The 12,711-nt window shown below is 41.0% G+C and overlaps 1 protein-coding gene across 1 annotated transcript in view; it reads right to left on the minus strand.

The window, feature by feature from the left end:
• Positions 1 to 5,370: 5,370 nt before the first annotated feature.
• The window catches only part of RAB3C (RAB3C, member RAS oncogene family), a 121,035-nt gene continuing 113,694 nt past the window's right edge, over positions 5,371 to 12,711 (minus strand). The window contains exon 4 of the mRNA XM_010580554.1: positions 5,371 to 5,558. Within this exon, the coding sequence (XP_010578856.1) occupies positions 5,371 to 5,558 (188 nt within the window). The remainder of the gene's footprint in view (positions 5,559 to 12,711) is intronic.

Here is a 12,711-nt window from a genome sequence, read left to right on the forward strand (position 1 = left end):
TACCTGTATCAGATTAAAGAAAACATGCCCAGGTGATATTATGCAATACAGGCAGGCAGAGCATGTAACTTTTAAGAATAAAGTAACTCACCATAACTGCTGAGCTCTAGGAGGCTCTTTAAATGCTTCTAGAGAACATGCTTTAAAAATATAGTCAGATAGTTTAGAAATGGTTACAAACATCTTCTGACTGAAAGTGCTGTCCCACTAGTGTTGGTGTAATATGATAATTTTCAAAAAGGACACTCAACTCTAAAAGTAAAATTGACATGCACTTGCAGTAAACATACAAATATCTTTTACCATTGTCTCATATATGAAAAATAGTTTAAAAGACTTAAGAATATTCTTACACTACACTGGTAAAGTGTTTACTATATAAATTTTACTACAAGACACGTACATCTACCAGAAATCTTAAGCCACACAGGCATCATCAACAGCTTATCACACATACCATACATGACACTTCTCCCTTTCACACAAGTTTATATACACTGAGTAAATAATTAAATATTGCACTTATTGGCCCATGATTCCTCAGTTTTGAGGTATTCAAAAATAGAAAACATATCTATTTTTATAACATATTTTCATGCAACACTTAAGACATTTGAATTCCACAAACACTAGTATATAGGTTACACATTCTGACAGTCCAACTGGCCCACAACACATCTGACATTACTGACAAAATATTAAACATGAGTTACAGCACGAACATTTCATTTAACACTAGTTGCAGGTACATGTCAGAATTACTCAAGAAAATTTATCGCCAGAAGTGGTAAGCAATCTCTAGCTTTCATTTCTGCATGTTATACATGATCGTGAAGTTATAGTAAGATTAGGACTTTTGCTTCCCCCCCCCTTACCCCCCACCCCAAATCAAATACCAGGTATCTTAGTCTACAAATGATAAGCCATCTGCATCTGCTGGAACCATGGATAATAAACCTATGGTCTGAAATGTAACCCAGCTGATACCTGGTGCTAATGAGAATTTATGGATAAATTCCACTGTGGCATTTAGGGCAGGCTGCACTGAACATGAACAAGTAACAGTGGGAACTGAATGAGAGTCAAAGATGTACTGCTGTGTATATGTGTATACTATATGTCTGTAGTTACAATTTCTGCTTCAAAGAACATCCATGAATAAACAAAATAATAATAAAAAAGCTTAAATTGCAAAGGTGAACTACATTTACCCCTTAATAAAGAAAAGTGGTAGAAATCATTCAAATAATTGAAATGAGTTGCCTCTTTAAATGAGACTTGACAAATGATGAACCTTGGAGAATCTGAGTGTATGGATTAAGAGACTATGTTTATGGAATAAATGGTGTAAATCAACACAACTCACTCCCCTGTTGGCATAAGTGAAGACATGTTGCTTTACACCCCCCTGAGGGTTTATCTATGAGGGTTTACATACTTATGGTCACATTGCTAAATCTGTCACCCTAAAGAAGAACTAGGCTCATACACTGCATGTCTGTCTACATGAAACAGGCCAAGGAGGAATCTGTCCATCAGCAGAACAGTAATTTAGTTGATGCCCTTAAAAATGCAAGTAATAAAACTTGCCTCTCACCAACAAATATAGAAAAGAGTGGTTGGGGTGTGTGGGGGGGTGGAATTTGGGATGGGGGGCTTCTTCTGGAATGCAAATGCAGCATCATTCATCTGCTATTGAAGAAACAAAGGCATCATCATCAGATGTAGAATTTGCACCACTATTTTTTTCCTAAAAATAGCAACCTCAAAGCATTCTCAGATTTAGGATCAAACTCCAGCAGATTTTGTGCACCCTGAAATAGCACTTCATTCTTAAAATAAAGAAGGTACAGGTGGTACAGCTGAATATACAGAGCTGAACAGACTGGGAAGAAAACTTAATCTTTCAGACTGGTGCTCTGGAAAGGCCACATAGATGTAGTTGCTCAGGTAGTTTCTCTAGGCATTACATTAAGTATAAGCACAAAGGAACAAACGGTTCCAGGTAACAGTCACGTACGCAGCTGTTCAGAGAGAAAGAGTATTTTTTGACAGAAAATCAGGCTAGGTCCTATATATTTCAAACATCAAACAAACAGGTCTAAACAAACCAACAAGAGCAAAAAAAAAGATACAGTATTAAGTTAGTTGCACTATAAGGACCAGAACACTTGTGAACATGAACTCTTATGAAAATTGAAAACATGCATCTGAAGATTCAGCCCAGCAGGACTTGCTAGCTGTTTGGCAGACTGATGCCAGGTGGCACTGCAGGAACCGGTCACATCCCATCTTCTTGTGTGTTCCCAAGGCATTTTCTGAGCACGAGTTTGAACATGCAGCAAGCAAAACACTGTCAGAGCATGATAAGGCTGGTGCATTACCTATGCACAGGATTAGCCTTCTGCTAAAAGTCTAGATCATAACTTGGAAAATGGGTTGTGTAGTATTAGTTCAGCTGGCACTATGGACCTCAGGACCCTCTGCCCAAAGGCATGTAGTCTCTCAGAAATTTAATGTGCTCTGTGTGTCAACTGCTGTGTCTCACCAAGTGGCCTAAATATCAGCTGAAGAGGTTATCTGTGGCTGGACCAATAAGGCTCCCTGACATTCAGTCCTATTTCTGTGCTGAGGGTGACAATAAATTAGCACAAAGTGTGTGAGTACATTTTCACCAAGAATTGTGATGAGGCTGAAAGCAGTTTTGGATCTCTTATCCCAGGTTTCAATTTAATGATCCAGCCCTCTTCTGTCACTAAAATATAATGCTTTTTAGCTTGGTACTTTCTCTTGACAGAACTGTGCTACCCCAGTGGATAGTTCAGGGATCTAACCAAATCCTGCTTGTCTCCTCCAGTGACTCATAATAAGTGACTATAAGAGTCTACGTGGTCATAAAGAGGCAGGGAGGGTCTGGAATTCATTGCAATGAAGTGCAAGTACAGTGTGGCTGTAGGAAGGGACATCTTGGAGTCTTTTTTCTTTGTTACAACATGCACAGGAGATGACCATTTTGCAGCAAGCATCCCAGAACAAAGCTGGAAGAATACTTGCACTTGTAGCCACGCTGCATGATCCAGGACATGCCCAATTTTATGTAAGAGGTGACTATGTCCTCCTTTCTCTCCTTGCCTTGCCTGAGATGGCTCAGATGAATAATACAACCTAAACCTTTCCTAAAGGAGTTGAGGGCTGAAGCTGAGTGCTGTCTCAAGGCTTCCCTGCTCCTTTTTCTCCAGCAGGAATAACTGCACATAACAAGAAAAGGACAGAAAACTGCCCACCATCTCACACAAAGCTTCCTCAGCTTCTTATCACTTCTTTTTCCAAAGCTGCTGGTACCTAGTGGATGAAGAGGTATTAATGAAAGTCTCTCAGCACAATTATCAACATGCTGCCTTAGATGGGGGAGAGAAAAGCAGCATCCCTGGAGAGAGACAGGGTTATGGTTGGGATAGCACATGCCTCTTCCACCTGGCTGCTCATCAGCCCCAAAGAGGACAGTGCTTTCTTTTCATGGAAGGAAACAAGTGAAGTCCAGTCTCCATGTCGACTAGGAAAACAAGTGCGTAAGTAAACTAGCTAACAGGACAGACATGGTTTAAAACCCCAGACTGAAGAAAGAACATTTGTTCATTTAAGTTAGGCAGCCAATGTAGCACCCTGGTGGCATGTTCATTTTATATGTGTCTATGTGCCTTGTCTGGAAGTAATTTTTACTGTGTCAAAGTGTATGTAGGTTATTTAATCAGTAAAAAAAAGGTAACCATTTTCTCTTAATGTGTTTCAGGAGTTATATAAATTACTGTCAAATAAAGTAATATGTGTAGAGGGATTTCTTTGCAGTTGTGAGCAGTTTGCAGTACCTTGTGTTACTTCCTTTTTTAAATTTGTCTTCCAATTTTCCCCATTGCAGACAGTTCAAGAAATTGTCCTAAATTCTGTCTAATTGGAACAATAAAACAGTTAACACTTCTTCAATTATGCCATTTAGTTAAAAAAAAAGTCACTGTGACGCAAGTAAAGCAGCTGTACAAAGTACTTCAGGGCACAGATGTAAGAAACTGCCACCCATTACTAGAGGAGTACTTTTAAAAACTGTGAAATGTGACTATTTTTAACTCTTCATAAAAAAAAGAATTGGTGTACTTTATTCTGCTAGCTTCACAGCCTTTTGCTGATATTATGAATGTATTCAGCTTAGCAATAGAAATGTTGACAAATTTTTATTACTCCTAAATTTTTTAAAAATCTTGTGAAATTCTGATTGTCTTGTCAAAATAGATATCCTCATCAAAGTAAAAATAAGGTCAAACTCCAGTTCACTGATACTAGCAGCACTTCTGCAATAGGTCTGAGTAAAATACAGGCGTTTGTAGCCAGTGTGGTGATGGTTGTCTCAGTGACTGAATGGGAGATGAAATTCCTGAAAACTTAAGTATGCAGGTTTGACAGCACCATGACAAGACAGCTTTTGGCTATGAACATCTGAGAGTAATGGATTTGGCTCTGTTAGGGGTGATATGGAACTGTGTGTTTAATATCTCACGCAGGTAGAAATTGAAAGAGCTAGTCAGCCCTCCAGTACTGCGGTAGGTACTACCAGGATCTCTGTAATGATGTAATGAGAAATTAAGTCCAGTTTCAGAAAGGTATTAGATAGATATGCAGCTCCCATGGAAATGTAACATACTAGCTACCCAAACAGGATGAAGTACCTAGTATCTCTGAGGGTCTGCACTGAATACCCACACCCAGTTGGAAACTCACAGGTAAGTTTGGTGGCTTTGGGTCCAGAAACTAACCTCTTTCTAACTTCTGCAATTTCCAGTCAGCCATGATGTGTAACACAATGAGTGTAGATTTGCCAAGGCAATATGCTCCAGGAAGTGTCCCTTATACAAATGATCTGGACAGAATGAGGGATTGGCTCACTAGAGGAATATTTCTAAATTGATTTTCAGTCAGGAGAAAATGTAAGCAGCATCAGGAAGCTTATTCTAAAACACCTTGGCCACTACCCTAAGGATTCAACTGTATAATTTGAAACTGATGAAGCAAGACTCAATTCTAGGCAAATGTGGTCTGAGGACATGGCACCAGCTGAAGTAAGTGTAATGTAAAACAGTAAAAAGAAAAGAGAAAATAATAGCCCTCCTGCATGCAAAAGCCAGATGCTAACAAATGGATTGTCCTTTCACACTAATAGCCTCTCCATCCCCATACGTATACTTGACCAGCTGCTGATGTAAAATAAAAGACTTTTCTCCCCCAAAATTAATAAGACAGTATAAATAAAGGCATATAGACCATTCATAAATACTCTGTTGGCAACAGAACACACTGGAGCTGCCTTTGCTGATAGCTGCATTAGCAGCCGCAGTTGGGCTGCTGTGGAGGGGGGGTGTCCTTTAGCCGTGTGTTCTGCTTGCTGGCAGCAATGGTGGGATCTGTCTCCAGACTTTCCGACATTTTGTCACAGATGATATCCACAAGTCGCTCAAACGTCTGCTTGACATTAATGTTGTCCTTGGCACTTGTTTCAAAAAATTCAAATCCTAAGAAAATAAATAACACATTTATATTCAATGCATATTCCAGTATCTCCAATAAATATACAAACTTCTCTTGGGCAAAGAAGAATGGAGAGACACTGAGAAAGTAAACATGTGAGAGCACACATATAAAAGAGTGATATTGGAAGAGCAGTTAAAATTGTAACACAGTCAGAGTAAGTACACTAATGCTATTTGCGCTATACCAAGGCAGATAAAATCAGGACTGGACCAAATACATTCCCTTAGACAAATTCTGCTTTAAAACAGTTTAATCTAAAAATTGACATCAGTTTGAGAGTATTATTATCTTAGAAATGCCCTATATACCTAGGCATTCGGAAGGAATAATCTACTGCTCCATCTCTAACTATTAATTTCCTCTGAGCACTATTCAGCTGGAAGTGGCCACTTCCATCATGTCATTAACCTGGTGCCAAAACAGACAACTATATTTGGAAGTAACCAGCCAAAAAAAGACAAGAAAGATTTCTGCAATTTGATATCTACTTAAGTTAAGAGGTGAATCCATGGAACCAAAGGGACTCCCAACCCCACAAACCAAACTAATAAAAAATACACAAATGCACATAAGGAAGAAAACTTCCTTAATTGATTTGTACAGAAGGACTTTTTATCTATCCATTCCCAATGACTACCCCAAAGGCAAAAATCAGAGCTATCCTTGACCCAGAAGGGACACTGGAAGCCTTTATGGAGCAGAGCAAGCTTTCCTAAGCTCTATTCTCTGCACCCATTTGTCCCATATTTTATCCCTCATGTCCACCTCCTTCATCTGGGCCAGGTTTGCAACTTGCTGGTCAGCCTGCAATCCAGGAGGCTTCTGCCAGCGTTGGGTCTTCCCATGTTATTGCTTCCTTTGCAAAACATTTATCTTTTTTAACTTGTTTGTTTTCCAAGCCTTTTCCCCCATGCTCCACCTTTTCCCACAGTTACCACATTGCTCACCCGAGGGTTCCCAGGCAATTTAAAACTCTCCTAATTCTGTCTTTCCACTACGTAAGGGTTTAATATTAAAACAGTTTACAAAATGTCTAATCCACTGGTAATTTCACAGAAGTGGCTTAGTCTTTGCACAACTACTTCGATTCTTTCTGATTAAATCTGAATAACAATGTGCAACTACCACCATGTTTAATTATGAGAAAAATCCCAGTAAGAAAATGTCAATCCCTTGAAACTCTTGGCAGAAGGGCAGAAAACACCTTTTTGTGGTTTGTTTTTTTTTTTTAATGTTGTGTGTGTTTTCTAGTGAATGGGCTAATCTTTTATTTCAAAAGGCCACTCGAAATTTAAACACAACTACTTTGATAACATTAGTACAATGTATTTGATATGCCATGTAAACAGGATATAATTTGTATATTCAGTCCTATAACTGCTTACCATGTAGCTTTTGCATGTTTGAGTGCTAGCCTAGAATTACAGCGGATAATTATGTTTAGCTTGGCATGATATACCAGCATGCACTAATATCCAATGCAAAAACTTAACTCTCTGTTCTGATTTTTTTTCATATTTTTAATTGGTGCCCTATGCTGAAATGTCACAAAGTGCTAAATTGTTTAAATGCATAGGAGCTAAACACAGGCCAAAGTTAGTGTTCATAGGTAGTTTAGATAATAAGAGATATAAATATTGTACAGGGATTTGGTCATACAACTTCTAATAACATCAGCAAGAAGTGTAAAGATAACCTCACAGGTGTGAGCGTACATTGCCATGAAAACTTTCCTTTCCACATTTCTCTGGAAAGCAGGAAAACTGTACATAATAAAAGATCGTCTACAGAAATCATATACTGAGAGGAGGTTTGAATATACACGGCATTGTTTTAGTTTAGCTTGGCTTACATGTCTCCTTTGTTCTAAACTAGAAGGAAAATGGGGAAAGTCAGTGTAGCCTCACTTCTTGTGGCCTCAGCCCTCCTGCAGAGCTCCATGCAGGAGAAGACTCTTCAGATTGCTGGGGACTGCTTGGGGGAAGGAAGATCCTCTACATTTTCAGTGCTCTGTGTTGAAACCCAGCTGCAACTCTAGCACAGCAACACAGTCAGACCCTTCCACAACAGTTAGTGTCTGCTCCACAGGAAGCAGGAGGAAAGCAGCCATTCCAAAGAGGAACAAGCAGGACCAGAGGGCAGAAAGGTTGAGGAACAATGGGAGGGTGCCTGAGAAATGACACACCAAAGCCTTGGAGAAGGCGACAGGAAGAAGAATGAATCTTACGGACATTTATGAGGGGAGCAGTTTTTACAGATAAGAAGACAGAATAACTGGCACGTAAGAAAATGGCATACATGACAGGTAGGTAAAAGATCGGGACAGAGACAAGCAGAAAGTGAAAGGAAAAGAGTCACAAAGAGGAGAGGAGACCCATGCCAGGAAATAACGTAATGTGGATCAAGAAAACAGGCCCACTATCATGGAGGATGTTCAGCATAAGAACACCATGAAAAACTTAGAGGCACTCATTCTCCAAGTAAAATAGAGGCTTACAGAGTGTTCAAGCACAAACATATTTATTCAAATAAAATAAAAATAGACACTACAGCTGTGGTGAAACCGATGGAATTTTAGTTCCAATTTTGATAGAAGAAGGAAACTGCAGTCACACTAGTGGTGTAGCTGGGTATCCAGCTGTGCCTGTATACACATCCCATCAACTTAGTCATTAATTACCCAGGTGATCTAGGACCTCCCCAGCTACTCCCTGCATAGATGAGACAATGAACTGACCTGTGAGAAAGTGACTGAACTCCCAGCTGCCTCCACAACAAAGTATTTGCTTTATTCTTTACAGGAACTCTACAGGTGGGAATTTTGGACAGTCCTAGAGATTGCCCCACAAGCAGCCCGGGCTGTGCATAGGCCATCTGATAGGAGCTATTTATATGCTTAAATGTGCTGATAAACATCTTAAGTAGATAACAGGGCATGCTGGTGGGGTCCTCCCCAGGCAGTTCCTGCTGTAGAATGAATTCAGCTGCACATAGGTAAGATGCACAAGATCGTCTGTGGAAACTGTTCTTGTAGATGCAGAAATGGTCACACAGCAGAGTCTTTTGAAGCCAGTTAGGACAGTTAAGAGATACTTTATGCACAGTTTAAAGTAATCACTGCCATAGGATCATGGTATGTAGCAGGCACATAGGACCAGCCGGATTACAAGAATTCATGAGAACAGGAGTTCAGAGAGTCTCATTTGATGCGGCTGAAGACACCATTCCAAAGACTCTTGCAACAGAGGCTGCTGTTGCCATCTGGGCAGCAACTGACTGTCCTGTGTAGGGGATTCAATTCCCCACATGAGTGTTATGTTATGCAAAAGATCCCAATAAATTAGGGTTTCTTTTTTTTTGTTTAACAGAAATGCTGTCTGTGGAACAGTTTCAAAGAGATATGAAGCATTTTTCCTAGCAGAGTGTGCCTGGAATAAATACCTGAATTCTGGTTCTTTTCCATTTTATTATGGAATATTTTGCAGACCTTTTTCCCTGTGACCTCTCCTCCTGACTCGTCTTGCAATTATTTTACTAATAGTGCTTAGACACTCTAATCTTCTAAAATGCCTGTGTATGAGGGGTCTCAGATCTATGCCTTTTAATGCTTTCTTCAGGGTTTTTTTTACACTGCTCATTATTAGCGGAGAGAAAAATTTTCTGCGTGTGTGTAAGCCTGAAATAAGGCAACTCTCTGGTGATGCTCAGGGCAGCAGAACTCAAAGAACACCATGTTCCCACCACCCGTGATGATCTGTACTGCTGATGTGGATAAGACCAGGCAGAGCAGGTACTGCAAAGATATGACAAAGCCCAAGAGGCAAGTGAATGGGTAAGGCAGAACAGAGCTGAAACTGAGAAAATCCAGAATATCAAACTGCTGCCTGAACATGTGAACAGTGTGTGTGGAACATGCATCAGGATGCTCTAATTTAAATGCTTCTTGTGTGCTTAATTCCATTTTCCCTTTGCTGTCCTTATAGTATGTCTCTTCCCCTTACCTACCTTCTTCCCAATAGTATTGACTCAAAGAAAGCTGGCAAGTTCTCAGCAGCCCCCGCAGAGCACTACCGCAGCATTGGCTAGCCAGGACACCTGCATGTTGCTGCTGTTCACCTGGTGAGCTATAATGCACACAGAGCAGTCTAGATAGCCGCCCTGAAACACATAAACAGCCTGAATTACAGACTTAGCTCCCTCTCTGCCTTACACTTGCCCTGGATCTGCAGAGGCTCCTTCACTGACACTTGTTAACACTTGTTTATGCCTGCCTTTGAAAAATAAGGAAGAAAGAAAACAACAGAGAGGAGAGCCATATGCAAAGGGAGGAACATTCTGTACCCTCTCGCCTTCCTGAGAAAACGTGAGATCAAGAGGACACACTAGCTAACAAATTTTAAGCACAGTTCCACAGACAATACAGATGAGAGCTATGCTAATGTTCCCCCAGCTGATCAGGAAGACCTTCTGGTTTCAGAGTGTTTGTACACCACCAAGAGAATTTTATTTACCACTCCTGATGTTATGTTTACAGATATCCTCAAGGGTGTGTTCCCACAATAACTAGCCTTCCTTGAAGATGAGCTTGAACTGTGATCCTTAGTGCTGCTCTTGCCAGTGCCCTGTTCAATCCAGTATTTTGAGGAGTAGTAGGAGACTGCAACATCAGAGCAAGAAGTGGCTGCAGGAAGCTGCTCCCTTTGTAACACAGCAGTGTACAAAAGGCAAGATCTAGGAAGCCATGGGAATGAATCATTTAACAATGTCATGGTATATAAAGGAGAGAAGCTAATGATGCCTTATTTTCTTGGATTTGCATCTTGTGGGCAGTTCTCAGGGGGCACTGGCAGGCACTTATCTTCTTGCTTGCTGTGATTAGTATCTAAATAAGGTTTGCATTCACATCGCAGGCTGTCAGTCAAGGCAACTGCAAGACCTTTCTTCTCTGCTCAGATGTCCACTTCCTCAGAACTGTTAATATCTTTGAGACCTCTACCCCTCTCTCGGAGAGACACAGACACACATGTCATGATTGCAAAGGTCACCTCTCCAAGGAAGCTGGGCTGAATGTAGCTGATGGCCATTGCTGTTCTTCAAAGTATCTCTTACACCTGCAATTGCGGTAGCAGATCTGGTTACACTGTACTCTGCTTTTTAGACCAGTTGGATGGGACCTCTGCTGTCCAAACAAGCCCCAGGGCTGGACTATGTTAAAAAAAGTATTAAAACAATATTAAGCCCCAAAATAGGACTTTGCTAATATTACCTCAGTGAAGAGCAGTTCTTTAGCACCATTCTGGATAGAGCTAGTGTAAAGATCGTTAACAGAAATGCTAAGATATTTATCCAACCTTTAGGGTGGCCAAATTTATTTTAAAAAAGCGCTAAAGGTGCACTCTTAGCTATGACAGAATGGACAGATTTGAGGGGCAGTTACTGGTAATGCTCTAGTGAACACGTTCTTTTCCAGTCTTTCAGAACAGAAGGTTTCCATATAAATTCCAGTTGTACTGATTCTGATTGTGGCTTCCAGATAATTCTTAAATGACTGCATTTGGGAAATTAGATTCCTGGCAAAGAAATTTTCGATTGTTTGTTTATGAGAGACATTTGTTGAGCAAACACAAGCCCTTTCTTCTCATTGTCATTAAGTAACTTTCCTGTAATGCAGCTCCAAGTGTGTGAAAACAATGGCAGGTTGGCATTTCTCCCCCATAAAAAAACATCCTGGGGATGGAAGCCTTTAATTGCTCTGCTGATACCCTGTGTATGTTGTAACTAAACAGAAGACTCTGGTGTTTGTCAGTACTGTCAGTCCAACTCCTTCCTCTGGCACTAATGTTTGCCCTTTAAAAAGAGCTAAAAAAAAGTGAAGGATGGAATTACAGACATGTTTCTGCACAGCCTGATTATTTTAATTTTTAATGCAAAGTTAGGTGCAGCCATATGTCCATGCTCTTGAAGCCGCTGGCGACCCTGCCTTCTGCACCACAGCCTCCAGCCAGCCATGGAGGCAAAACAGGACTTGCTGTTCTAGCAAGCTGTGTGCTGAGGTGCGAAGTGCCACTTGATTTCTGATTTAGATGCCAAAATTGCAGCCCTAAAAATGCCTCTTCAGTTGCTGCCTAAACTCACAGATGCCTAATACCCCCAGTGTACCCACAGATGCTTAAGGTACACATTACCCCTCCAGGGCTCATACCCCAAGGCAAGTGAGGGTTCACTCCAGTCCTGACGCTGGGCACCTGCTGTTTTGTGCCCCAGGCCTGGCAGGATTCAGAAACCACTCACTTTCCTGCCCCATCTCAGCAGCAGGCCTGGTCTTGAAGGCTTGTCACATCACACAGAAGTGCTGGATGCCGGATTGCACCCTGTATGAGCACACAACACTGACAAACACTCCGCTTTCAGGCTTGCTGGGGTGCTAAATGGGTTTAATTTGAAGAAATCTAATCACCCCTGAATTGGGTCTCTGGTGTCTCCCGAGCACGACCATTATGTACATACATGCCCGAGCCAAGAACAAAATGAAAACAAAATAGGCAAGGCGGGCTGATTTTGGTTTGAAGTGAGAAATTTTCTTCTCATTTTTGGTGGAATTTATTTTCAAAGCACTGGAAATGAAGAGAGGGAAATAAAATTAAAAAAAAAAAAAAAGCTGAAAATAAAGGCTTTAAGGAAGAAATGGCCCAAAAGAGATGAGAAGAGAAAGGATGGAGAGGGGAAACCCATCCCAAAATATGAAAAATTTGGTATGTATATAAAATCTGAGGGGTAAAATGACTACCCCTCTGAATGACAAGCTGTGGAGGTGCACTGAAGCCCTGGGCACTGCTGATGCTGGGGCACATAGCATTCACAGCCCCTTGTAGGTGCCCTGAATGGAGCGTGAGGGCTGGCTTCTGCTGGCCCTTGCAGAAGGGAATGGTAGAGCTCAGCCAAAAAGGGCCTGTTTAATTTTGTTTTCTGACATTAGTTGGTGGCCTTTGGGAGAGACAGTGCTCCAGGATACATTTAGAAAGAGGTAAGTGTACCCTGAGGCATGCTCAGACATGCTGGATTCCCCCAGCCATGGGTGACCCTTGGTGGCAGAGTGTAAGAAACATGGAGGCACAGAAAATCTGATGGGAAGGG

This window comes from Haliaeetus leucocephalus, unplaced genomic scaffold (assembly GCF_000737465.1).
Source record: "Haliaeetus leucocephalus isolate CR32 unplaced genomic scaffold, Haliaeetus_leucocephalus-4.0 Scaffold722, whole genome shotgun sequence".
NCBI classification, from domain to species: domain Eukaryota; kingdom Metazoa; phylum Chordata; class Aves; order Accipitriformes; family Accipitridae; genus Haliaeetus; species Haliaeetus leucocephalus.